This window comes from Choloepus didactylus, chromosome 6 (genome assembly GCF_015220235.1).
Source record: "Choloepus didactylus isolate mChoDid1 chromosome 6, mChoDid1.pri, whole genome shotgun sequence".
Taxonomy (NCBI): Eukaryota; Metazoa; Chordata; class Mammalia; order Pilosa; family Megalonychidae; genus Choloepus; species Choloepus didactylus.
The window spans coordinates 89,698,031-89,725,724 of NC_051312.1; the positions used below are offsets into that span (position 1 = coordinate 89,698,031).

Here is a 27,694-nt window from a genome sequence, read left to right on the forward strand (position 1 = left end):
GCCATGCTGCTGGCTTTGAAGGTGGAGGAAGGGGCCACAAGCCAAGGAATGCAGGCAGTTTCTAGAAGCTGGAAAAGGCAAGGAAACAGATTTTGTCTGCTCCAAAGCGCAGACCCACTTTGGATTTCTAACCTCTGGAACTGTAAGAGAATAAGTTTCTGTTTTAAGCCACTATGTTTGTGGTGATTTGTTACAGCAGCCATGGGAAATTAATACAGCTTCTTATCATTCAGCCCTCAGCTGAAATGTCACCTCATCAGAGAGGCCTGCTCTGTAGTCTTCTTTTCCCTACCTCCACCACCTGGTTCCTTTTCTTTGTAGCCCTTACCATTATCTGAAATTATCATATTTGTTTCTTAGTTTATTGTCTGTCTTCTCCAGCCAACATAGGAGCTCCTTGAAGGCAAACACTTTGTTTTGTTCACCCTTGTGTCCCAGTGCCTGGAACAGTGCCTGGTACATAGTGGTTCTCAATAAATACCTGTTGCATAAAAGAAGGGATGAATGAATGACTGATATGATTCCCTCTGTGTGCACACTGAGGGCAAAGGAAAGGAGGAGCTGTAGCTGGCTGGGGTTCCTCCAGGCTAGGAGAAGGCAGAAGGGGTCTCAGGAGCTGCCGCATAGAGAGAGAGAGGCATGGCCGGAGTGGGGAGGGAGAATTACATGGTGTAGGTCTGGGGGAGTTGGAGTTGCACCTTACACAAAACTTGTGCATGCACTTTCTAGCTTACAGGACACTTCAAACCCAGTGTCTTTTTTTGTCCCTTAGAACAACCTGATAAAACAGGCTGTTGAAAGGAACCATTGTTCTCACCTCGCAGATGGGGACACAGAGGCTCTGAATGATGATTTAAGAGCTGGGGAACGTCCAGAACCCAGTGGAAGTTGTCTGGAGGCTCCACCTGCTCCTCAAGCCTTCCCAGTGCCTCACAGGCCAGCTTTACCTGCCACTCAGGCTTCCAGCCTTAGCCCTGGCAGTTCCCTCTGCCTGGGTGCTCCTCCCCTCGCCTTCTCTCAGGGCTGGGGCTAGGGGGAGGTGAGTGCAAAATTCAAGGGGTACAAATACATCAGTAATCAAAATAAATAATATTTTAATGCAATATACTTTAAAAAGTCAAAGTTAATGCAGAAAATCCATGATGAACAAAATATCAAATTTGTAAATACTTTTATCCCCCCTTCTGCCTCAGGTTTGAACATGTTCCAACATGGTTTGACATGGCACTGTTTTACTGAGCCTGTCTAGGACTGGCTACATAATCTGTGGGGCCCAGTGCAAAATTAAATGCAATGTTGAGAAATAGATTGTGGTGATGAATGCATAACTATATGATCGTACTGTGAACAGTTGATTGTATACCATGGATGATTGTATGGTATGTGAATATATTTCAATAAAACTGAATTAAAAAAAAATTTAAATGCAGAGCCACCTCTTTAAAAATTAAGAATTTCAACAGGATGTAGAAGAGCATTGAACCAAGTGTGGGGTCCTGTGGGACCGCAGTGGTGACAGGCCCATGAAGCTGGCCCTGATCCTATCTTCTTTTAAATTTTTGATATTTTTTTCATTTTGCACTTTTTAAAAATTCAATTTTATTGAGATTGTTCACATACCATACAATCATCCAAACTGCACAATCAATTGCCCATGGTACCATCACACAGCTGTGCATCCATCATCACAATTAACTTTTTTTCAAATTTTTAGAACAGTTTTATTACTCCAGAAAAGAAATAAAAACAAAAAAGAAAACTCAAATCCTCCTGTTCCAGTTTGCTAATGCTTCCAGAATGTAAAACACCAGAAATGGACTGGCTTTTATAAAGGGGGTTTATTTGGTTACACAGTTACACTCTTAAGGCCATAAAGTGTCCAAGGTAACACATCAACAATGGGGTGCCTTCACTGGAGGATGGCCAATGGCATCCAGAAAACCTCTGTTAGCTGGGAAGGCACATGACTGGTGTCTGCTCCAAGTTCTGGTTTCAAAATGGCTTTCTCCCAGGATGTTCCTCTCTAGGCTGCAGTTCCTCAAAAATGTCACTTTCAGTTGTTCTTGGGGCGTTTGTCCTCTCTTAGCTTCTCTGGAGCAAGAGAGTCTGCTTTCAATGGCTGTCTTCAAACTGTCTCTCATATGCAGCTACTCTCTCGGCTTCTGTGCATTCTTCTTGGCTCTGGAAAACTGGCTCCTTCTGTCTGAGCTTAGTAGTGCTCCAGTAAACTAATCAAGGCCCATGCTGAATGGGTGGGGCCACACCTCCATGGAAACTATCCAATCAGAGTTATCACCCACAGTTGGGTGGGGTGCATTTCCATGGAAACAACCTAATCCAAATGTTCCAACTTAATCCCCACTAATATGTCTGCCCCCACAAGATGGCATCAAAGAACATGGCTTTTTCTGGGGGACATAATATATACAAACCGGTACACCTCCCATACCCTTAACCACTCCCCTTCCATTATTGACTCAGTATTGGTATAGTACATTTGTTACTGTTGATGAAAGAATGTTAAAATACTAGTAACTGTAGTACATAGTTTGTAATAGGTATATTTTTTCCCTATATACCCCTCTATTTCTAACTTCTAGTTAGTGTCATACATTTGTTCTAGTTCATGAAAGAGATTTCTGATATTTCTACAGTTAATCATGGACATTGTCCACCACAAGATTCACTGTTTTATACATTCCCATATTTTAACCTTGAACTTTCCTTCTGATGACATACATGACTCAAAGCTTCCCCTTTCCTCCACATTCACACACTGTTCAGCACTGTTAGTTATTCTCACAATAACATGCTACCTTCACTTCTGTCCATTTCCAAACACTAAAGTTCACCCTAGTAGAACATTCTCTTCATAATAAGTGACTGCTCCTCATTCTTTGGCCTCGTTCTATATCCTGGTAACCTATAGTTCATGTATGAGTTTACATATTATAATTAGTTCATATCAGTGAGACCATACAATATTTGTCCCTCTGTGTCTGACTTATTTCGCTCAATATAGTGCCCTCAAGGTTTCTTCATTGACCCATTTTTTTTAAACAGTTTTGTTCACACACCATACATTCCATCCTAAGTAAATAATCAGTGGTTCCCAGTATAATCATGTATTTATGTATTCATCACCATCACCACTGTCTATATAGGACATCTCCATTTCTTCCACAAAGAAAGAGGAAGAGTCAAAGAGGGTAGAGAGACAAAAGAAAAAGAAAAAGAAAGAAAAAACATGACAGCCAAAAAGCAACAAAAGGAAAGATAGAATTAAACTAAAGTACAGTAAAAGAGTCAGACAACATCACCAATGCCAAGAGTCCCATACCCCTCCCTTATATCCCCCTTATAGGCATTTAGCTGTGGTATATTGCCTTTGTTACATTAAAGGGAACATAAAACAATGTTTCTGTTAACTATAGTCTCTAGTTTGCATTGATTGTATTTTTCTCCCAATACCATCCCATTTTTAACAGCTTGCAAGGTTGACATCCATTTGTTCTCCCTCATGTAAAAACATATTTGTACATTTTATCACAATTTTTGAGCACTCTAGGTTTCACTAAGTTATACAGTCCCAGTCCTTATTTTCCTTTTTTCCTTCTGGTGTGTTAACCTTCCTCTTTCAACCATACTCACAGTCATCTTTGTTCAGTTACTTACATTGTTGTGCTACCATCACCCAAAGTTGTGTTCCAAACCTCTCACTTCTGTCTTTTCCTGTCTGTCTGCAGTGCTTCCTTTAGTGTTTCCTGTAGAGCAGGTATCTTGTTCACAAACTCTGTCATTGTCTGTTTGTCAGAGAATATTTTAAGCTCTCCCCCATATTTGAAGGATAGTTTTGCTAGATATAGGATTCTTGGTTGGCAGTTTTTCTCTTTCATTATCTTAAATATATCACACCACTTCCTTCTTGCCTCTATGGTTTCTACTGATCATCATGCGTTTTTGCATTAACTGAGTTTTTAAGTATATTGTATTAAAATATTATTTGTGTACTGACATTTTTGGGGGTCTCTACTAATTTTGTGTCTGTGACAAGTGCCTCACTTTCCTCCCCCTAGTCCCCGTCTGCCTTCTCTGCTTGGTATGATCTCCTGCTCAACCTCAGCCACCTGTTGCCTCCTCTGGGAAGTCTTCGTTGACTGCCTACCCCATCCCCCATGCACACACGGGTTCCGGTACTTTTGGACCTCTGCTTCCTTTCGTCTATCACATCCTTGAGCAGCCTGTGTGATCCCTGCACTTGTATTCTCAGCACAGGGCCTGGCTCCAAATAGTTGCCCAGGAAAAGTTGGTTGCCAGGAAAGGAGTGACCTGCCAGTGGTTGCAATTCTCCTGTCAAGATGATGTCTTGCATCTAGTCTTCCTGTCTCCAGAAGTTTCTTGGTAAAGACCCTATAGGGGTATTCATTTAGCAAGAATCCATCTCTGAAAATGCCCAGGGTGGTAGAGCCGGCTTTGTGGGCCCCAGACCTGATCAGCCTCTGCCAGCCCCCCTCCCCAGGACACTACGGGCTCTCACAAGCAAACTGCTGGCTTGGAGGTGGGGATGGGGCAGTGCTGTGGGCATGGGTGAAGGCAGAGTGAGGTGATGTCAGGGCTTTGGTATCCAGGTGCCCTCACAGCTGGGGCTGGTGCTGCCCCGACCTGGGCCTGCTGTTGACTCACTCGCTCACTCCACAGACCTTATTTGGCTCCATCTCTGGGCCACACCCTGTGCTGGGCACCTCTTAACCTTGGGGCGCTCCCTGTCTTGCTTCAGTAATCAGGCTCCCTGCCTTGTTCTTGGGACCATGCCTAGGTTTGCACCTGAGACCCTTTCTGGTTCTCAGCTCTACCTTTGCTGGTTTTCCAGGGCTGGGACCCTGCGTCAGGGAGCTTGAGGAGCTGCCCCTGAGTTCTTGATGGCCTAGGCTGCGATCCCTTCAGAGGCCAACTTTGTCCTGAGACTTACTAGAGAATGCCCAAGATTTGGGCATCTCTCAGAGTCCTTGGCAACACTGGTGTCAGCGTGAGCCTCCGGGTGCCCTCTCAGGTATGGCGTGGTTGGCTGCAGTCGACAAACCCTGGACCCCAAGCGAGGAAACCTGGCTTCAAATGCAGGCTCTATCATTCCCAGGCGAAGCCTCAGTTTCCTCATTTCCAAATTAGGGGCTAAAATGCCTACCTTACAGCTGGGTTGAGGGACTTAAAAGAGAGTGCAGGAAAGGAGAAGCTAAACCTGCTTATAACTGTGCCCAAGAGTCTCCCCCTGAGTGCCTCTTTGTTGCTCAGATGTGGCCCTCTCTCTCTTGCTAAGCAACTCGGTGGGTAAACTCACTGCCCTCCCCTTTATGTGGGACCTGACGCCCAGGGATGTAAATCTCCCTGGCAATGCAGGATATGACTCCCAGGGATGAATCTGGACCCGACATCATGGGATTGAGAACATCTTGACCAAAAGGGGGATGTGAAATGAAACGAAATAAAGTTTCAGTAGCTGAGAGATTCCAACTGGAGTCGAGGGGTCACTCTGGTGGACATTCTTATGCACAATATAGATAACCCTTTTTAGGTTTTAATGGATTGGAATAGCTAGAAGTAAATACCTGAAACTATCAAACTGCAACCCAGTAGCCTTGACTCTTGAAGATGGTTGTATAACTATGGAGCTTACAAGAGGTGACAGTGTGATTGTGAAAACCTTGTAGATCACACTCCCTTTATCCAGTGTATGGATGAATGAGTAGAAAAATGGGGACAAAAACTAAATGAAAAATAGGGTGGGATGAGGGGTAGGGGGATGATTTGGGTGTTCTTTTTTACTTTTATTTTTTATTCTGATTCTGATTCTTTCTGGTGTAAGGAAAATGTTCAAAAATAGATTGGGGTGGTAAATGCACAACTATATGGTGGTACTGTGAACAGTTGATTGTACACTATGGATGATTGTATGGTATGTGAATATATCTCAATGAAACTGAATTTAATTAAAAAAAAAAAAAAAAGAGAGAGAGAGCGCAGGAGCCTCTGGATTCCAGGACCATCAATAAAAATACCAGTTCTCTTTCTCCTGTGCCTGGTTCGGGTGCTCAGACTGGTCACCTGTCTGCTGAGTGACTTCCTTTCCATTCCAGCCCCCAGCCTCTGAGTTCTTTCTTTATCACAACTCTCTGATCCTGCCAGAGAGATGGGGAAACTGAGGCTCAGAGGGATCAGGGACTTGTCCAAAGTCACACACAGAGTCAGAGGCTGAGTGCAGACTCCGGGCCAGAGGGCCAGGATCTGGAAGTGCCTGGTGCTGCAGGCGCCCCTCCTGGTTTCTCCATCTGGCCTTGGGAACAATGAGCCTGCAAGGACCAGCTGTATATGCAGCATCAGCTGTAGGCTCCTACACACACACACACACACACACACACAGCTGAGGGCTCCCAGTGCTTGCATGCAAGGCGTGTTTCTCTCCTGAGTCAGAGCAGACCCGGAACAGCCAGCCGTTGAGCCCAGGCTGCCCTGAGGGCCAGTCCCCCTCCCTGCTGCAACCTCTGGGCAGCGCCAGCACAGCTGCATCCCCTCAGCAGGGCCTCCGATGATAGGCCCACGTTGCGTCAGCTCAGCCTGTCTCCGCGCAGGCTCCCGCCCGCCCGCCAGCCAATGGGGCCGGGCCGAGTGTACAGCCCCCGGCCCCGGCCCACCCCACTCGCCGTGGAATCACCACGCGGCAGTCTGGTCCTCCCTGGTGCTCCCTCAGCATTCTCAGCATGGCCTTCCTCCCGCTGCCCCCTGCCCCCTGCCCCCTCCAGTGGCCCTGCAGCTTCACCTCGGTTCCCCTCCTGGAGGTGGCAGAGACCCCTCTTGGCCCGGGGTGAGCCTGTCCTGCCTCCCCAGCCTCTGTTTTCCTCGCCCAGTGCACTTGCTCTGACTCACATTTTCCATCCCATGGCGGCCATCACTCTCTTGTGCTTGGCTCCGGAATCGTGGTCTCCAGCCCAGCGCTCTACCGAGTGCCGGAGACACGGATGCTACAGCCCCCCCGGATGGCTCCAATCCACAGACAAACAAGTCAACCATCTCTCCCCCGAAGCCCACCGCCTTTACCCAGAGTCACCAGCTCAGGAAGGGGACCACTGCCCACGTGCTCACCCTCACCAGAAACCTGAGTCTCCCTTCCCTCCCCCTCCGCTGGGGTCCTCTACACCCACTCCAGCCCCGAGCCCTGCAGCCCCCAGACCCTGCCCAGGGCCAGGCACCAGCCCGTCTCCGTGGGTCACTGTGACACTCCCCTCTCTGGCCTCCCTCTCTCACTCTTGCCCCTCCAGAACATTCTCCGCTCAGCTGGAAAGAGCTCTTTTTAAAAACCCCAATGTGATCTGGTCGCTTTCCTGATAAAGTACTTTCGGAGGAATTTTCAAGCTCCTTGGGCCCAAAGCCCCGTGAGACCCGGCACTGCCAATTTCTGCAGCTTCACCCACACATACCTCACCCCCTCACACGGTGACCTTTGTCGGGACTCTTTCCTGCCCTGCCCTGGCTGCTTCCCTGAAATCCTGTCAGTATCTAGTTCAATCTTGCCCGAGGTCCAAGACCAGTAGGCCTGCGCTGGTGGAAAATGCCAGGCCTGGCCAGGGGGGCTGCAGCCCCACTCTCCCTTCTGTCTCAGAACAGCAGGGGGGTGAACAGGTATCTGACCCGGGGACCCCAAGGCTGGACTTGACTTCTCGCTAGAAGTTTCTTTTCTATTCACTTTAGTGATGTTTTAAAACTGATTATAGATATAATGTTATGTGAATTTTACCTCAATTTTTTTTTTTTTCTAAAAGCAAGAAAAAAGAATCAGGTTATGTTTTAAAAATATATTTCATGCTATTGAAAAAAATCAGAGAAGCAGAAGGGAGAAAATAAAGTGACCCCTATTCCCATGTCCAAAGATAAACACTTTTACACCATTTAAAAGAATTTCCTTCTAGTCATGTTCAATGAGTATTATACACATCTCTCTATATATATTATTATTTACTTATAATACATGTTCATTAAAAAAAATACTTTCAAATAGCAGAAATGTTTAAACAATCAAGTGGAAATCACCCCATACCCTGCATTGACTTTTTGGTAAAATGTGAACATCCTGTCTGTACCTCTGCACCCAGAAAGAGATGTACACATAGACTTTTGGTAAACATACTGTTTTATCAACTACTTTATTTTTTATTAAACATCCATCAGGCTATCTTTCTCTGCCTCCCCCTTTTTGATGGCTGCCAATATCCCTCCTTACTGACAAACATTCTTTCTAATTTCTCATAGTTCCAAAGCTGTAACAAAGCTGTAATGAACACCCTTGTACATGTAGCTCATATTTTTAAAAATCATTTCCTTAAGCTAAATTTCTAAAAGTTGATTTTTTTTTTTTGCAAAATGAACACAAATAACTCCAAATTTTAAAGAATATATGAAAAGAATATATATCACATAGCCCCCAAATTTTTAAGGGATGAAACATATCTCCCGCCTCTCCATCACTTTCCCATCCAATTCTTTCCTGCTGTTCTAGTTTGCTAATGCTGCCAGAATGCAAAACACCAGAAATGGATTGGCTTTTATAAAGGGGGTTTATTTGGTTACATAGTTACAGTCTTAAGGCCATAAACTGTCCAAGGTAACACATCAGCAATCAGGTACCTTCACTGGAGAACGGCCAGTGGTGTCCGGAAAACCTCTTAGCTGGGAAGGCACGTGGCTGGCGTCTGCTCGCAGTTCTGGTTTCAAAATAGCTTTCTCCCAGGACGTTCCTCTCTAGGCCACAGCTCCTCTGCAAAATGTCACTCTCAGTTGCTCTTGGGGCATTTGTCCTCTCTTAGCTTCTCTGGAGCAAGAGTCTGCTTTCAATGGCCATCTTCAAACTCTCTCATCTGTAGATTCTGTGTGTTCTTCAAAGCGCCCCTCTTGGCTATAGCAAGCTTGCTCCTTCTGTCTGAGCTTATATACTGCTCCAGTAATCAAGGCCCATGCTGAATGGGTGGGGCCACACCTCCATGGAAATTATCTCATCAGAGTTATCACCTACAGTTGGGTGGGTCATTATCTCCATGGAAACACTTAAAGGATTCCAATCTAATCAGCACTAAAAACGTCTGCCCCACAAGATTGCATCAAAGAACATGGCTTTTTCTGGGGGACATAATACATTCAAACCAGCACATTCCACCCTGCAGCGGATGTTCCCAGTTTCATATGTGACCTTCCAGAGAGAGCACACACATATCTAAGCAATTAGAAATACCCCTCCCCGTGCCCCCCCACACTTTTTCTTTTTTACACAAATAACTTTGTATGGTGGCATACTATACACTCTTCTTCACTTTGCTCTTCCTCTCTAAGAGTTCATAAACAACTTCCTCACTTTTTGTTTTTCCCAGCTTTGTGCTATTCACACTCCTTACAGACGGACAGTTCAGTTGTTTCCAACTTTTGCTATGACAAACATTGCAGGGAATTATTATTCAGTAACATTTTTTTAAGCCCACACCACGAAGTGTGAAAGGTTATGCAGTTTCTCCTTCAGCCTGCAGTATGTATGAACTCTTCTTGTTTAACATTAAATCCTTCAGATGCTTCCAGGCCCTGCTCATACTCTCATGTTGCATATGAGGAAACTGAGGCATAGAGGTGTACCGTGGCCATCCAAGGTCACACAGAGTCTGAGGTAGGGATGGATTCTGACCCCCAGGCTGGGTCCTTCCCCCTTTGCAGGCTGCCACCCTCTGCCTGAGCCTCCTCCAGGAAAGCCCCACTGCAGCCACACCCCTTCGCTATCCTCGCGTGGATGTGCAAGGCCAGGTGAGTGGAACCCACAGGAAGGAGCAGGAGTGTTCAGAGGTAGCTTCTTCAGGTTAGAAGGATTTGACCAGGTGGTGAGGTGAGCAGAGGTATGGAGTGGAGATCCTCCGTCATGTAGAGTTCACAAAGTGCTCTCCCATTCATTTTTTATTTGTGCTTCTTGTCAGCCTTGGGATTATTATTCCTATTTTACAGAGAGAACTAGATCATGGCACATGGCTACAAAGTGTCAGAGCTGGGACAGGATCCCCAGTCTACTGACCCCCAGATAGGGCTTTTTGTACCCAATAACAGTGGGGGCAGTGTGTGGCGCTGGGTGGAAGCAAATTGGAGTTGTGTGTGTGTGGGGGGGAGTTCAGGAGTCAGTGGGTCTGAGGGTCAGATATGCTAAGTCAGGAGGGCATCACAATTACTACAGCCACCTGTGGCATCTGAGGGAGAGGAGAAGGGCTGGGGGCTGGGAAGGAGGTGATGGGAAGAGAAAGATGAGAGCAGTTCTTAAGAACCATCCTACCAGCCCTCCAGGCCTGGCCTTGCAGGTTGTTGGAGTCATTTCCAAAGGGCTGCAAGAGAAGGGCTGGAAAGGGCAGTCCACTCAGAAGTAAAATGTGCTCCCCCCATCCCCACAAGCTGAGCTTTCTCTGGGAGCTTCCTCCCTTTCACTAGCCCTGAGCACTGGGTCTCTGCCCAGGGGCACCAAGGACCTGGACTTGCAAACCAGCACATCTTATTCAAGGCGATGAGGGCAAGGGAGGGGCTTGGACTTTCTCCTGGGGGCACTGGGAGCCACAGAAGGGCTTTAGCTTGCAATGGATGGAGCCCTGGGCTAGGGGTCAGGAGCCCTGCATTCTGCACCTGGCTCATTGCCTTTCCCAGTGGGAACAATATCCTTGCCTTTAGGGTTTTTGCACACAGCACCCCCACTCATAGAAGATGCTCGAGGAATGCCTGTAGGTTTTGAGATGAAGCGGAAAGGGACGGCAACTGGCAGGGGGTGGGGAGGCAAGGGAAAGGCTCTGGAGAAGTCACACACTCTCCCTTTACAGATGGGAAACTGAAGCCAAGAGAGGGGAGGACACATCCCCAAGGCTTCACAGCAAGTAAGGAGTGAAGAGATGAAAATGGAATCCCTTTCCCCACTCCCAAGTCCGTGTCTGTGGACTTGCATATGTGAGGCACATACACATGTGCTACGTGTGGTGCATGTGGCTTACTGGAGAGTTACCCAAACATACATGTGCCAGTTTAGACGTATTATGTCCCCCAAAACACCATGTTCTTTGATGCAATCTTGTGGGGGCAGACATAGTGTTGAATAGGTTGGAATCCTTTGATTGTTTCAATGGAGATGTGGCTTAATCAACTGTGGGCAAGACTTTTGATTGGATGATTTCCATGGAGGTGTTACCTCACCCATTCAGGGTGGGTCTTGATTGAATCACTGGAGTCTTATAAAAGTGTTCACAGACAGAAGGAGGTGCTGCAGCCAACAGGGACACTTTGAAGAATGCACAGGAGCTGAGAGAGTAGGTGGAACACAACCTGGGATCAGCAGATGCCAGCCACGTGCCTTCCCAGCTAACAGAGGTTTTCCAGGCACCATTGGTATGGTGAAGGTATACTTGTGGACGCCATAGCTTGGACACTTTTATGGCCTTAAGACTGTAACTTTGTAACCAAATAACCCCCCCTTTATAAAAGCCAATCCATTTTGGGTATTTCACATAACAGGCAGCATTAGCAAACCAGAACAATACATATACATCTATATGTGTATACGTGTATATGTGTATACATGTGGCTTTCATGAAGGTGCTGCCCGTGTGCTGTGTGTGCTCTGCATGGGAGCGGGGGGAAACACGTGTATGTAGCATGTCGGCAGACATGGGTCCCCTGGGTGTTGTGTCACGTATCCAGGGTGAGGGGCCGTTCCCGTGTAGCTTCTCTCAGCACCAGGGCAGCTGCTCTGGGAGAAGAAAGGAATCATGTGTCCACCCCACTCCCAGCCCCCCACCTTGCAACACTGTACATGGGGCAGGCCCTTCAGTCAGAGGGCCCCACACTCCAGGATTGAAAATCAGAGATTTCAGAAATCAAATTTCCTGACTCATGCCTTGGGCTGAGAGCACATTCTTGGCTCCAGGACAGCAGCTCAAAGAGGAGCTGCCTTTGGCTCCCTGGAAGATCTGGCTGACTGTGGACCAGCTTTCTGGAGCCTCTCTGGGCCCCATTTTTTTTCCTATGTGAGAAGGACAAGGGGATTAAACTTCCTTCCAGTTAAAGGCCTGTAATTAAAAATGAGATACTGTCTAGGGTGCCCAGCTCAGGACCTGGCCACGGCAAAGGGCCCCATAAATGTCACTCTCCTCTCCTCCCCTCCCCTCCCCCCTCCTCCCCTTTCTTTGCTTCCCTTCCCTTCCCTTCCCTCGGTTCAAATCCCAGTTCCGACTCCAACTTGCCATGTGCCCTTGAACACAATGCTTAGCCTCCTTGATCCTGAGTTTCTTCATCTTTAAAATGGGGAGATTCTTACTAACCCAGAAAGATTAAATGATAATAACAAATGTGAACATGCTCAGTACTTAGATGACATGTTAGTGTCCCTTCTAGGATTCTATGGGGCAAGGACCACATGAACCTAGCCTCTGGGGTCAATAAAACTGTTTCTGCAAAACCAGATCTGGGCCTATCTACCTCACTGGGTCGATTAGGGGGTGGTGTGGGAGAAAGAAGCTGGGGGTCCACAGCTGTGGGCTCTGGCCCAACTCCACCTCTGATTTGCAAATTCCTGTCCCTTTCTGGTCCTCAGTTTTCCTCTTTGTACAATGTGAGTGCAGTTGGACTCAGTTTTCTATTTCTGACTGTCTACACCTCCTGGGACCTACAAGATTTCCAGCTAGGCTCCTGCAGCATGGCAGTCACAGCTCGGGAGCTGGAGGCACTGAAGGAATCCAGACAGGAAATGGTAGAGCTTCTCTGCACTTCAGAGTCCTTCTCCCCCAAAAGAGTGCTTTTCCAGAAAGTGCAGCCTCAGAGTATGGGGGAAGGGCTGCAGCCAGCCTCCTGGGCTGGGCTCAGAGCTAAGAATAATGTGGCAAAGGCTCTTGAAATTTTTTTTGCTACTCCTGGAAATTTAAAGGAGCCGTTGCCTTTCTTTCCTCAGGGAGGCCATGCTTGTGGCCCAGTATGCTCAGTCAGCCACTTCCCATCAGGCGGCAGTGGCCACGTTTCTCAGGTGTCTGTTCCATGCCAGGCCCTGTGCTAAGTGCTGGGGACTCAGAGCAAGGAGAAGGCCCTGCCCTTCCAGAGCCTCCAGTGACAATGCAGAGTGATAACCTGTATATCATAGAGTGATAAGGCATTGTGGTAGGCTGCAGAGGAGGCATCTGACCCAGTCTGGGCTGCTTTGGGGGTCTGGGAGGCTGGCAGGTCTTCAGACCCAACCCCCTTCCTGGGACTCTGCTTCCCTACCTGTAAATAGAGGGCATGGTCCTTTCTACTCTGCCCTTCCAAGATTCTGAGTTTATCTAACTGCATAAGCCTCAGTTTACTCCTCTGCAAAATGGGATAGTTATAGCACTCTCAGTGTACCCCTCAAGAGTTGGTGAGGCCTAAGAGCTAAGAAATGTGAGAGTGGGATTTTGAAATCTGGACCTGCTGGAAACCAAGGCCAACCTCTCCATTCTGCCGGCTTCCATGGGCCCTCTCTGTTCTAGCCCAGCCCTTAGCTCTCTGACCAACTCACAACCTGGGGCTGAACACTGAGTGCCAGGGCAGGGAGGCTGTTTCCTTAGCAAGGACTCATCCTGAGAAGCAATGCACATTTGATGCAGGAGGAAGCACACAAGAACCAGGAAAGCCACCCCAAAGATGGAAGATTTTGTTAATGACTGAACCTGCCCTAAAACAGAACACTGGGCTGCCTTTGAAGGAAGCAAGTTCCCTATTCCTGAAGGTGTCTGGATGCTTGCCTTTTTGGGATACTGTAGAGAAGATCTGCCTGGGGCTGCGGACAGGAATCCTTGACCTCCGAGATTCCTTCCAGCCCACAGTCTTTAATATATTTATTTTGTAGATCCTTTGACTCTGAGAATTTAATAGTCTAAGATTCTTAGCTGTAAGATTCCATGGGGGCTTTAATATATATTCTATGATTACTACTTTAGGATTCCCAGTAATCTCCAATTCCTTGTCCCTGATTCAAAGCATCTGAAGCTTTTGGGATCTACGTTTTCCCACAGTCCTTGAAACCAGAAGACTGAGCAGTGGCAGCCTAACCAGACTGAGAAGTTACCACCAGCATCAGGCTGGGGCAAACAGAAAGGACCCTTTACACCCCCCAGGCAACTGACTGAGGTCAGGGACCCAGAAGAGTCATTTGCTGGGTGCTGGGATTCATTTGCACCTCAGGAGTCTCGAGTGCACCTGGAAGAAAGAAGAGGCTCAACAGCTTGTTGACTGAATGAATGGATGAGTGAATGAAGTGTCTCTCCACCCTATCCTTTTCTTTCCAACTTATGCCCATCTGTTAGCTATCATTTCACTATTAAGGAAGATCTGGGGGTAGGAGGGTGTCCTAAATAATGTTCTGCCTTACTGCGTTCCTTACTAAGATGCACACACCTCCCTCAGAATGTACAGGCCTTGAGGGCAGGGACTTTGTCCTTTCTCCATGGTGTTCTCAGCACCTGGAACAGAAAAGAATACCCCAGCTTAACTCAGAGCCTGGGGAGCTGTCAGTGGTGGGAGGGTGGGCTTGAAGGAGTCGACAGCAAGACCTGGAGCCTCTAGAGAGTGGCACAGGCATGACCAAGGGGAGAGAGAGGACAGAGGAAGGAAGCAAGACCACGTGGCACCACATTTCACAGCCAAGGGAACCCATGTCCAGAAAAGGGAACTTGCTTGAGGTCACACAGCAGGTTATTAGTGGGAGCCAGGGTTTTTCTTTCCGTGAATCCTGACATTGCCCAGATGTCTCCGCCTCTGTCACCCGAAAGACTTGAGATTTCCGGGGTCAGGTCAGGTAGTGGGTCTGGGCCCCGCCCCTCTCCTCCTGCGGGCACTGAGGTTGAGTTCAGCCAAGGTGTTTAGGATGAACGGCAGATGTTGAAGGGCGCTACCCACAAAGCCTGGCTTCCTCCCCTGAGCAAATGGGCAGGACACTAGCTGGGGGGGGGGGGACGAGGAGAGGATGGACTGTAGGGAGACCCAGTTTTCTTTCGGCTGGAAAATGGGGGAATAGATCCACTCTGGGGCAGAGCATCCGCAAAGGAAAGCGGCGTCTGTGGGAATGTGCGGCCAGGAGGAGACCGGCTTGTGCTGGGGATCTGGGTGTGTGTGGGGGAGCCCCCTGTCCGGGGGAGCGGGACCCTGAGGCCTGGTGTCCCCTCCGGCTCAGTGGCCCGAGCTCCCTGCAAGGATCCTGAGTCTCCAATCCAAGGACGCCCGCGCGCTCTGGAGGACGTCCTGGTCCAGGGCGCCGGGATCCCCCGCGTCCCCGCCGCCCGGACCCATGACGGGGGCAGTAGGACCCAGGGGCCGGGAGAGCGCGCGGAGAGGGCGGGGGCGGCGGCCCGGGCGGTTTGGGGGAGGTCTTTAAGCTTTTTTTGGCGGAGCAGGGGCGCCCTCCGGAAGCCTTTCCAACTTTCCAGAAGTTTCTCGGGACGGGCGGGAGTGGTGGTGGGGGCGCCATATATAGTTCCAAGGGAGAGGGGGAGCGGGTGGAGAGTAGATTGCGCGCGCGGCCCGAGAGCGAGACTCGCGTTCCGGCGCAGCCCAGGCCGGCTCAGGTGAGGGGCGGGCGCCCGCCGGGGTGCGGCAGCAGCGGCCGGGGCAGAGCGCCTGGCGCCCTGGGGGTGCTCAAGGGAGCGGAGGGGCGGGTGGTTCCCAGGAGGGATGGGGGCCAGCCCAAAGCCCCCAGCTGGAGGGTTCGGGATCGAGCTAGATGGTGATGGGGGGAGCGGGCCTGAGGGCTGGGGCAAAAATCAGAGTCGGGATGGGAAGCCCGGAGGATCTGGACAAAGTGGAGGAGCCTCCAGAAGTCTGGGGGGATAGCAGAGATAAGACAGTAGGGCCGGGGGCCAGGGAGGAGATGGGGCCTGGGGACCCCTCCAGCATCCACTGGGGGTTCAGGCCAGCTTTGCATTCCAGGTGCTTCCAGTTCTGGAGTTGAGGCTACAGCCTCCTCATAGGCTTGTTGGGGGGCATCTGAGCCTCCTGCTGAAGGTAGGAGCTGGGTGGTATGAAATGAGGTGGAGTAGCCTTGGCTTTTCCTGGAATGTGAGGGTCCTGGCTCTTGAGGCCCCCTGGTTTGGGAGGGGTCACCAGTGGTGGCTCTGTTTCTGATCAGTGGTCTGCAGTGTGTAGTTGATAGCAGCTAAAGGAGGGACTTGACCAGCACAGGTCTCCCTCCCACCCATAAAAGGGAATGAGGAGCTGGCTGGGTCTGCATCCTCTCCATGGGGCGGGGAGGGGGCTTACCAGAAGGCTCAGCTCACCCACCACCCTTATTCTGTCCACTGCCACCTGGTTCCTGAAGTAACTGCCGAGTTTAGACCACTTCCAGAGGCCGGGATTCCCTGCCCCCAACTTAGGGACATTCCTGAGGCGGCTGAAGAGGAGGAAGAAGAATAAAAACACTTCCAGCCTGGCCCAAAGTTCCGGCCCCTCCTCTTCCCCGGCTTCCGGCTGGTCCCTCTGGGTTGCAAGGCCCGGATGGAGGCCGGGGAAGAATTCGGAGCTTTGGTTTTTCTGAAAGTCTCTGGCCGGGGCCACACCCTCTTGCCCTCCATTCATTTGCCCATCCCCCCACCCCCCATCCGGAGACCTCCTATCCCCTCCTTTTGTCTCTGGACCTAGGGATTCCCAGCAGAGATTTTTTTTTTTTGCTGTAACTGGACACCGCATGCAGCCTTCAGGAGGGGCTCTGGGTGCTTCTGAGAGGAGGGAGCCCTGTGCTAGGAGGCCTGACCTTCATTGATCCCTGTGGAGCCTGGGGTGGCTCCCTGCCCCTCTTTGGTCTCAGCTTCCCTTACTGTGCAATGTGGGGGTTGGCCTCCCAGGCTCCTCTCAGGAGCTGTGTAGACGGGTGCCCTTTGGGTGCTGGGCCTTCCGGGCCTCTCATCACTGACCCCCCCCCCCCCCGCCCTGTCCCAACTTCCTCACTCTTGTGTTTTCTTTCAGAATGAACAAGGCAGGCATTGACCTCCCTCTGAGGCAGTTTCAAGGTACTTTAGACCCCCTCAGTGTCTGAGACCCTCTCTGGTGGCCCCCATCATCTCCTCCCCCTCCCTCTGACTACAGAAACCCCAAATCCAGTCCCCACTCAGTCTGACTTGCTGTGGGGCACAGCCCTGGGCTATCTGATCCTGTATTTTTCTTTATGGGACTGTAAATTGTCTAACCTTGGCCTGAGGGCTGAGATTTCTCTGTGGCTAGATGGGCTGGGCTGTGGGAGGTCCTTCTGCTTGCAGAAACTCATCTTCCTCTCTTCCCACTGCTGGGTTTGACTGGGCAGCCCTTCTCTCCAGCCACGCGTCTCCCTTCATAGCCTGTGTGCGGGTGTGAAACTGAGGCTCAGGGAGGCAAATCCGGGGCGTGCCCTTGGGACCTGACCCCAGGCCTCCTGCCTCTCAGGCTGGAAGCCCCCCTTTGCTGGCCGGCGGAGATAATTCAGCTTCCCGCCTGCCACGTCACCGGCAGCAGGAGCGCACCAGTGTGGCCGCCTGAGGAATCCCAAACTAGTCATTTGGAGCTTTCTTGCAAAGCCCCTCCCAGCCCTTTGAGGTTCTGAGTGGCTGGGGGTGGGGGCCCTCCAGGTGGCGACTGCCGCGTGGCAGGCCCCGGAGCCAGGCGCCTTGTCTGCCTCCCAAAGGGATGCTGGTGACAGCCAGGACTCTGAGCTCAGCCCTCAGCTCTCTGGACTAGCTGGGTGACCACATGCCTCTTGTTCTAGCCAAATAATTGGTACTGCCTCATTTTACTCTCGTAAGTGTCCCTGTTTGGACAATAAATCATATGGTGCTGGCCTGATGGGGAGGGAGGTGGCCTGGGGCCTAGTCTGAAGGCCTGTGCTGGGAGCCTGACCGCAGGCTCAGGGTCTCAGGAGTCGGGGCCTCAGTTCCCCTCCCCCTCTCTGTACTTTGGGGCAAGACTCAGATTGCTCTGGTACCATCCTCCCAGGCGTCTGTGGGTCTCAGTGGCCCTCTCTTCTCTTCCCACCTCCCTCCCCAGCTGCTCTCTGCTTCTCCTTGGCCCTGCCCCTTCAAGGCCCCGAGCAGGGTGGCAGCCTAGGGAGGTGGGGAACCTCTCTGGCTTCACAGGATACCTGCAATTCCCCAAACCCAGTGCTCCCTCAGGCAGGCTCTGCCAGAGCAGTGAGATCCCAGCCTCCCTTCAGCCTCACCAAGGTTCCTTCTCACCCTTCCCTTTATCACCTCCTTCCTCCATCCTGCTACGTGAAGCAGAGGGGAAATGACCCGAGGGAGGGGGAGTAGGAAATGTTTCATGGAGGGAGACTGTCCTGATAGACACCCCAGAGAGGGGCTTGCCCTAGGGGCCACCACTACTGCTGTGGTTTGGGGAGGAGGCCTGAGAGCCATGCTGAAGCCACAGAGCAGAGGGCCTGTGTGGCAGCAGCTGTCAGATGGGAGGGGGTAATGGAACCTGATGTGTTTGTGGGCCCCCCACCCCCATCACCCCCTCATCCTGGCTTCCAAGGAGGCTGCACAATGTGGCCAGCTTCTGGGGGTGGGGGTGTCGCTGCTCCAGAGCCATGACTCACCCCCTCCCCCCAGTATCCTGTCCTTGCTGCTCTCAGGAAGCTTCCCCCACCCCCAGCCTCCGAGTTTCCAAGGGAATTGGTCCCAGGAGCTTTTGTCCTGGGGATTTCCCATCTGCTCCAGGGGTTGTGGGCAGAAGGGCAGGCTTGGAAGGGAGACTAAGGCTCAGAGAGGGGTGGAATCCCCCACTCCCCCAAGGCGCACGCATGTGTGTGCGCACACACACACACACACACACACACACACACACTCAGGAGGCAGATACTCAAGGTCACCCTTTGGGCTGCAGAGTGGAGCATCTAGGCTCCCCTAATTTAATGAGTGAACCAACCAGTGACTCATTAACATGCCAGGGCGGGATGAAAGGCATGGGGGGAGGGCAGGCCTCAGCTCCACCCATGTGACTTCTCTCGCCCAGGCACCTGGGCTTCCCGCAGACCCTCAGCCCAGCTGCTGCCTTTTCCACCGGAAAGAGCCCCCGGGCTTGTGTGAGATCAGAGCTGACTTGGCCTCTCTACGAACTGATGAGGACCCCAGGTCCGGCCAAGTGGCTGTGTCTTGTTTGATGGTCATTCAAGAATGCCTGAGGCCTGCTGGGCACAGGGAAATACAGTGGGGAACCAGATTAGCTGGGTTTCCTATCCTCCTGGAGATCACGGCCTAGTTAGGGGCAGAAATAGATACATAATAAACACATGAATAAGTACAAGTGTTGTAAGTCCAGTGCAAGAAATCAGTAGTGTGGTAAGGTGGTGCTTGGTGGGAGTTCTGCTTTGGATAGGAGGTCAGGGGAGGCCTCTGAGAGGGTGGGAAGAGAGACCCCCATCTGGGCTGCCCTGAGTCAGGTCTGGGCTCCCCAGAACTCTGGGCTTTCCTGCTCCCATCTCCAAGGGACTTGGTGGCAGCGAGAAGGCTGGGGACCCTTCCTGAGGAGGAAGGCCTAGGGCTTCAGGGCCGCCCTCTCTCTGCAGCCCTCACAGGTCCGCAGTGGTGCTCGCAACCCACTTCCCGGCCATGCGCTCCTTCCTGCTCCTCAGCACTTTTGGCCTCCTGGCCATGGCCCTGGCAGCCGAGGTGAAGAAGCCTGCAGCAACGGCAGCAGCCCCCGGCACCTGGGAGAAGCTGAGCCCCAAGGCGGCCACGCTGGCTGAGCGCAGCACCGGCCTGGCCTTCAGCTTGTACCAAACCATGGCCAAGGACCAGGCGGTGGAGAACATCCTGCTGTCACCCCTGGTGGTGGCCTCGTCGCTGGGGCTCGTGTCGCTGGGCGGCAAGGCGGCCACCGCGTCGCAGGCCAAGGCGGTGCTGAGCGCGGAGCAGCTGCGCGACGAGGAGGTGCACGCCGGCCTGGGCGAGCTGCTGCGCTCGCTCAGCAACTCCACGGCGCGCAACGTCACCTGGAAGCTGGGCAGCCGGCTGTACGGGCCCAGCTCGGTGAGCTTCGCCGAGGACTTTGTGCGCAGCAGCAAGCAGCACTACAACTGCGAGCACTCCAAGATCAACTTCCGCGACAAGCGCAGTGCCCTGCAATCCATCAACGAGTGGGCGGCACAGACCACCGACGGCAAGCTGCCCGAGGTCACCAAGGACGTGGAGCGCACGGACGGCGCCTTGCTGGTCAACGCCATGTTCTTCAAGCGTGAGTCTGGAAGGGGGTGCTCAGCTCTTGGCTCTTCATTTAATCCCCATAACAACCCACTGAGGCAGGCACTGTTGTTAAACACTTTTTACATACTAGAAACTAGGTTCAGAGAGGATAGGGATTCAAAGCCAGCAGAGCGATGCCAGAGATGTGCTCCTCCCATATCTCATCAGAACAAAGTGCTTGTTAAATGCAGCTTGACTTCAGAGATGTGAAAACTTGGGAATGTATGTCTTGGAATCAATAAAATTCCATAATCAATTCTGTCCCAGTAGTGAGCTGGAGAAAGGCCCCACACCTGTGATCAGGCCTAATCCTCAAAGCCAGCCTGGAGGCAGGCAGTGCCACCTGCGTGTCACAGGTGAGGCAGCAGGCTCAGCTAGGAGGGAGCAGAGCTGGGACGGGCGTTGGACTCGGAGTCAGAATTGAACTGAAGATTAGAATTGGGGTTAGTGAATATTTCTGAGTACTGAGGTTGATAGTACTGTGTCCCCTCAAAGTTTTTTGGGAGGATGAGATAACTTAACCCTATTTTATAAAGGTAGGCAAGCTGAATGGGCTCACAGCCTGTCAGTTGCCGAGTCTAGATTTGAACACAGGTCTGTGTGACTAAGAGCAGGGGTCAGGCTGCTGTCACACACCTTGTGTTTTGGTCATTTTTCTGGCCACAGAGAAAGGACTTGCCGATGAGAATGAAGGGTGGTCTTGGGGCACTGCCTGCTCAGGCCACAGACCCCTGTTAGCAAGTGGTGTGGAAAACCCAGCTCAGCATGTTTCCTAAATGCCCGACAGGTGTCGTGGCAGGATGTGGAAGTGGAAACAGGTGGCTCAACTGAAGGTCCACCTGAAGGAATTACCTGTCATGTGGGAGCAGCTAGGCCCTGACTATAGGGAATCACATCCTCAGACAGCATGTCCTGGGGCCAGGGCAGGGCAGGAACCACCCCTTCCCCCAGAGCAGGGAACACGTACTCTGTGGACTGGGTGCTCAGGGAGGAGGTGGGCTGCAGCTGACCCCAAAGAATAGAATAAAGCCCTGGTGCTGGGGCTAAGACGTGGGTACGTGCATTTGGGTTGTGGGCTGTGATTAGGTCGGGGGTGTGTCTCTCTCTCTGACCCTGTGTTCTGCCTCTCACTGTAGCACACTGGGACGAGAAGTTCCACCACAAGATGGTGGACAACCGTGGCTTCATGGTGACTCGCTCCTATACTGTGGGTGTCACGATGATGCACCGGACAGGTACGTGCCTTTTGGGGCAGGGGACTAAGGTGGGGGAGGTTCCTGCAGGTCTGTGGGGCCTGGCCCACCCCCACCCCACGGCCTGCCCAGTGTCCCCTCTGCCCTTCTCCCAGGCCTCTACAACTACTATGACGATGAGAAGGAAAAGCTGCAGATTGTGGAGATGCCCCTGGCCCACAAGCTCTCCAGCCTCATCATCCTCATGCCCCACCATGTGGAGCCCCTTGAGCGCCTGGAGAAGCTGCTGACCAAAGAGCAGCTGAAGATCTGGATGGGGAAGATGCAGAGGAAGGCTGTGGCCATCTCCCTGCCCAAGGGTGTGGTGGAAGTGACCCATGACCTGCAGGTGAGGGGTCATCCAACTTGGGGCCCGCAGGGCTTGGGGTGAGTAGGGAGCCTGGGGCACCCATTCGCCAGAGCAGCAGGTCTGCCCTGAGCCCCCCTGGGTGTCCAGGTAGTACTGGGCTCAGCTGTCAGGGAGGCTGGGGGAGGTGGTGTGGGCTCTGCCCTTGGGCAGGTGACCGTAATATTAGTGGCTAAATATAATTAAGCACCTGCTGTAGGCCAGGCATTCTTCTAAACACTTTATATATATTAAGCCCTTTTAATCCTCGAAATAGCTTTATTTAGTAAGACTACAAACCTTTTTTTTTTTTTTTTTTTTTACAAATGAGGAAACTGAGGCTCAGAAAGGTTAAGTAATTTGTCCAAAGTCACACAGCCAGTGACTCAGACATCCTGGCACCAGTGCCGTGCCCTTGATCACTGCGCTGTGCTGCCTTGAAGTGTCTACAGTGGTCCTGGTTATAGCCTGTTCAAGCTGGAGGATCACCCTCCCTGCAGTAATAAGACTAATCATGATGGCTTCCAACCTGGATGGGGCCCTTGGGTTGGCCATGAACTTAGCACACATGCTCAGGATTATCTTCCCATCACGCCCACCCTGGGTGGCTGTCAGAGGCTTTGAGAGAAGCAGAGACTCACAGAGGTCTCCCTGGCTGATAAGCGTCGCAGCAGCTGCGATGCGACCTCAAGGTGAAAACACACAGTGTCCCTTTTGTCTATTGAGAAAGATTTTTCTAACCTACTCAAAAGAGAAAACTCTCCCATCTCCTTTCCTTGGCTGCCATAAATGGTTCCTTGGCAGGACTCTCACCCTCAGAAGTGATTGAGACTTGCTGCTGGGAGAGCTTGGAGAAGAAATGAGGCTTAGGCTTGAACTCTGAGCAGAGACGAGTGAGCTTGATCTGGTCTGTGCTATAGAAAGTACTGGTGGTTTCCAGAGGGGAGCCGTTACTGCCCTGTTTTTCCCCAGCCCCTTCTTTGGCGATGGCCATTCTCCGACTCTTCTCCCCGTCTTTCTCCCATGTCTCCATGGAGCCCTTGGTTGGGACACTAACTACCAGCACACCAAGTAGACTGAGTTGAGGAATTCGGGGTGGGTCACTTGTGTGAGGTCATTGGGACTGGAGTAGCTGGTTCTAGAACATGGGTCTCAGGACCCCCTGCGTCTTGGGCCCCTCGGTCTGCCTGTCCTGCCGTGCTGCAGGGGCGGAGGCTGTCCTGCAGAAGCCTGGGCCCTGGAGGCTGCTGCTCAGTCAATGGTCCTTGACTGCTGTCTCTTCTGCACTGAGCTGGGGATGCAGAGAGGAGCTGGACATGGGTCCTGCCCCCTGGGAGCTTCGAGCCAGGTGGGAGCAGACACTGACAGAGAGAGGGAGGCCCAGGGGTGCTGGGGCCCAGAGGAGGCACTACTCCAGTCTTGCAGGGTATGGAAGACTTCCTGAAAGTGTCTGCAGAGCCCCACAGGGCAGGAGGATGGCTCTCCAGGGTGCTGCTTGTCACAGGGGCTGTCCTATTGAGTGTGGGGAGGGGCTTGCTAAGCCATGAAGCTGGAGGCTGCAGTGCAGCCACAGTCACACATGAAAGAGCTTCTCCTTGGCGTCTCAGGGCTGTATAGACCCATAGGAAGGGATGTATTTGTGTATGTGTGTGCACTTTTTTACTACAGAACGTTACACAAAGATATTAAAAGTAGAGAGACTAGTGTAACGAACCCTCATGTTCTCATCACCCAGCTTCAATCATCATCATCTCCTGGCCAAGCATGACTCATCTATACTCTCCCATTCTTGCCTCCATCAGATCCAGATTATTTTGAAGCAAATCTCAAGATACCAAATCATTATGGGAAGGCTTTGAGTCCCAGAGTGACGTGGACATAGCTGTCCTTTAGATTGGTGTTTCTCAGAATTGAGTGTGCTAAAAATCACCTGAAGGGTTTGTAGACAAAGTTTCCCAGGGCCCACCCCCCGAGATTCTGATCCAGTGGGTCTGGGCTGGGGTCAGGGAATGTGCATCTCGACTCAGCTCCCAGGTAGTACTGCTGCTGCCTGTCCACGAGCCACACTTTGAGAAGCACTGGCCATGCCAGGGATAGATCAGTTGTGACTTTTTTTCTGAGCCTTGGTTTCCTCACCTGAGAAGCAGCAGTTAGCATCTCTCACTGGGCTGACATGAGAATGAAGAGAGCGGTGCTTGGAAGTGCCCAGCACCAGGTCTGGCCCGTAGAAGGTGCCCTGGGAATGGTTCTCTCCTCTCTGAGGAGTGGCCAGGGTAGGAGACAGTGGGCCGCGAGGGTTGGGGGTGAGCCTTCTTAGCCACGGCCTCACCTGGTGCCACCTGATCCCACAGAAACACCTGGCCGGGCTGGGCCTGACTGAGGCCATCGACAAGAACAAGGCAGACCTGTCACGCATGTCGGGCAAGAAGGACCTGTACCTGGCCAGCGTGTTCCACGCCACTGCCTTCGAGTGGGACACGGAGGGCAACCCCTTTGACCAGGACATCTACGGGCGCGAGGAGCTGCGCAGCCCCAAGCTGTTCTACGCCGACCACCCCTTCATCTTCTTGGTGCGCGACACCCAGAGCGGCTCCCTGCTGTTCATTGGGCGCCTGGTCCGGCCCAAGGGCGACAAGATGCGTGACGAGTTGTAGGGCCCCGGGGTGGGCATGGGATGGCAGGAGGCAGCCGAAGGCTCCTGAGACACATGGGTGCTAGTGGGGGGTGGGGGTGGGTAGCTGAGGTGCCGGCCTTGGACATTCCATGGGGTGGGCGTGGGGGCTGCAGACCAGGGTCCCTGCATGTCTGAGCGGACCTTCCCGGCCAGGATTCACTCTGCTTGGACATGGGTCCCCGGAGTTCACAATGCTGGGCCCAGAGGCTCCATGTCTGCTGGGACCCGGGCAGCTGCTGTGCCTGGCCTCCAAGTGCTGGGATCAAGCCTTCCGTCAGTGTTCACATTTAAAGCCAAGGACTTTCCATCTTCTTGTGAGACGGACTCGAGCAGGGGTTCAGCCCAGCCCTTGTGGAATGGGGGCCCTCTTCCTGACACTACCACTGCCTCGGCCCCCTTCCAACCTTCTCCCAACTTCTCCCAACTTCCCTCAACTATAAATCTAGGTGCTACAGCCTGGGACAGGCACCCCCAGAATGGTCCTGGCCCCTGTGAGGGGTGTTGGAAAATAGCTCCCAGGAGGGGGTCCTGGGCCAACTCCAGTCAAGAATCATTGCATCAGGCATCATGGGAGGAACTTCTAATTTCTTTATTCCTTTTTTAGTTTTTCAAAGAAGGGGAGGGAAGGGGGAAATGAGCCTTTGTTGCTGTCTGAGAACTTACTTGTACCATTTTTTTTTTCAATAAAACTTTTCCAATGAAATTTTGTTGGAGCATGGAAGAAGATGGGTGATCAGGAGAGTCCCAGGGTTGGGGTCTCATTCTCTTAAGCAAGATTTGCTACTAAGAGTCCATATTAGGCCCCGAAATGTTGGCAGATAATGCCGTGCAGCGTATTGACTTGGGACGTTGTTCTGGCAGTCACCCTTTGGGGACATTGGTGTCTCGTTGGCTCTGGCAGCCCTGGAGGCAGGCAGAGCAGCCTCTTCCCCCAGCTCACAGCCAGGACCACCAGCATTGTGGCTGCAGGGCCTTGGTGATGGTGCTGGACCTGGGGCCCGGGACGTCCCAGTCCTGCTGGGCAGGTTAGTTTGCTAGGGCTGCTGTAACAAAGTCACACAAACTGGTGGCTTACAAGAGCAGAGATTTATTCTCTCACTTCTGGAGGCAACAAATCCGAAATCACAGTGTCAACCTGGCCATGCTGTCTTCAATGGCTCTAGGGAAGGATCCTTCCTTGCCTCGTTCTAGCTTCTGGAGGCTCCCAGCAATACTTGGCATTCCACAGCTTGTAGCTGCATCACCCCAATTTCTGCCTCAGGGGCCACGTGACCTTCTCCCCTGGGTGCCTCTGTCTCCATCTTTTCTTATAAGGACACAAGTCACACTGGATTAAGGGTCCACTCTATACCTGTATGACCTCATTTTAACTAATTATATTTGCAGCGACCCTATTTCCAAATAAGGTCGTATTCTGAGGTACTGGGGGTTAGGACTTCTTATCTTTCTGTGGAACACAGTTCATCCCATAACAGTCCTCAAGTCCTTCGTTTCAAGCTGACCTCTTCCATGAGCAGGTTCAGAGAGCATAAATTCGGGTTCATAATTACTGACTTTGGCCAAGGCTTTGGAAGAAAGGAGCTTATGGGGTGCCTTGCTCTCAGGTGACCTAACATGTTGGTCACACTAGTTGCTGCTCATAGCCCTCAGCACCCCTGACACCATACCACAGGGAGAGAGAGGGCGAGTGGGGTGCCCAGGACAGGAGATGGGCGCCTAGGGAGGCTGACAAGCAGAGGAAACTGCATTTGGGCCCCATGTCTGCTGCCTGCTAGCTGTCTGACTTTGAGCAGGCCACTTCCTCTCTGGGCACCTCTCTGGCTCCCCTCTGCCAACAACTCTGCCCCAGGGGCTGTTGGTCGGGCTAGGGGGCCCCTGCTGGCCTGGCTACCCAGCTAGAGTTCTCCAAGATGCCAGCATGCTGAAGGGCCAGCAGATTCACTCCCGTTATTGCCTCAATGGGGCTTTAACAAACTTTAGAGCCTCAGGTCTGTCTTATGCAGTGGACCTAGATCGGATCTAGGGGCTCCATCTAGAGGTGGGGACTTAGGGACAGGAACAACTTTGCTCAGTACTCACTGTGCTCTAGTCACTTGGATCTTGCTGTTTCAAGATGTGTCCAGCTTGTCCCCCTGCCTCAGGATCTTTGCTCTAGCTGTTCTTTCTGCCCAGCAAGCAGGTCTCCCAGATCTTTGCAGGGATGCTTTTTGTCATCCAGGACTGAGCTCAAATGCTCAAATGTCATCTGCCCAGAGAGGCCTTCCCTGACCACCTGATGTAAACAGTCCCTCCCCTCCCTCAGTTTCTCTACCATGGTGTGCTGGTTTGAATCTGTTATGTACCCCATAAAAGACTATGTTGTTTTAATCCATTCTTGTGGGGGCAGACCTATTGTGGGTGGGATCTTTTGATTATTTCTATGGAGATGTGACCCCGCCCATTTGGGGTGGGTCTTGATTAGTTTACTAGAGTCCTTAAGAGAGCTAAGAGCTGACACAGACCCAGATGCCTGGGGATGCAGACAGAGAGACTTTTGGAGATGCTAAATTAAGAGAGAAGCTGAGAGAGACAATTTGGAGAGAAGACAAGTTGTGTAATCCAGAGTTTTCCCCCAGGAGAGGCAAGGAGGACCCACAGAAGTTGAGATAGCTCAGAGATGCTTAGACAGAAATGCCCCAAGGGAAGCTGAGAGAGACATTTTAGAGAGAAGCTAAGAGATGAAGCCCAGAGTTTTCCCCAGAGAAGCTAAATGAGAACACAGACACTTAAAGAGAAGCCACTGGAATTATAAGCTGAAAGCAATCCAACCCAAGAGCTAAGGACCAGCAGACACTGGCCACATGGCTTCCCAGCTAACAGAGATATTCCGGATGCCATTGGCCTTTCCTCAGTGAAGGGATCCTCTTGTTGATGCCTTAGTTTGGACACTTTTATGGCCTTAAGAATTGTAAATTTGTAACCTAATAAATCCCCTTTATAAAAGCCAATCCATTTCGGTATATTGCATTTTGGCAGCTTTAGCAAACCAGAACACATCGTTTCCTGTTTTATTGACCCTAGCACTATGAAATTTTCTACTAACTGACACATTCACTGTCTCCCTTACTAGAATGGAAGTTGCATTAGGGACTGTGTCTGTTCATCACTGTATGTCCTTTGCCTAGATTCAGTGGCTGACACATAC

The 27,694-nt window shown here is 51.6% G+C and overlaps 1 protein-coding gene across 2 annotated transcripts; it reads left to right on the top strand.

Annotated features, from left to right (window-relative positions):
* The first annotated feature begins 15,528 nt into the window (after window positions 1-15,528).
* Window positions 15,529-25,185, top strand: SERPINH1 (serpin family H member 1). Of its 2 annotated transcripts, XM_037841039.1 has the most exons (6): window positions 15,533-15,620; window positions 17,014-17,057; window positions 19,583-20,250; window positions 21,395-21,493; window positions 21,607-21,839; window positions 24,188-25,185. In XM_037841039.1, the coding sequence occupies exons 3-6, from the start codon at window positions 19,626-19,628 to the stop codon at window positions 24,488-24,490; spliced, it is 1,260 nt and encodes a 419-aa protein (XP_037696967.1). In that variant the 5' UTR covers window positions 15,533-15,620; window positions 17,014-17,057; window positions 19,583-19,625; the 3' UTR covers window positions 24,491-25,185. The 2 variants fall into 2 exon arrangements, with proteins under 2 accessions (XP_037696966.1, XP_037696967.1); XM_037841038.1 differs by lacking the exon at window positions 17,014-17,057 and having other exon boundaries at window positions 15,529-15,620.
* Window positions 25,186-27,694: the final 2,509 nt, after the last annotated feature.

Coding starts and splice junctions, on each gene's coding strand:
- SERPINH1 (XM_037841038.1), top strand. CDS start 19,626: ATGCGCTCCTTCCTGCTCCTCAGCACTTTTGGCCTCCTGGCCATGGCC. Junction 20,251..21,394: donor CAACGCCATGTTCTTCAAGC/GTGAGTCTGGAA, acceptor CTCTCACTGTAG/CACACTGGGACGAGAAGTTC. Junction 21,494..21,606: donor CACGATGATGCACCGGACAG/GTACGTGCCTTT, acceptor CCCTTCTCCCAG/GCCTCTACAACTACTATGAC.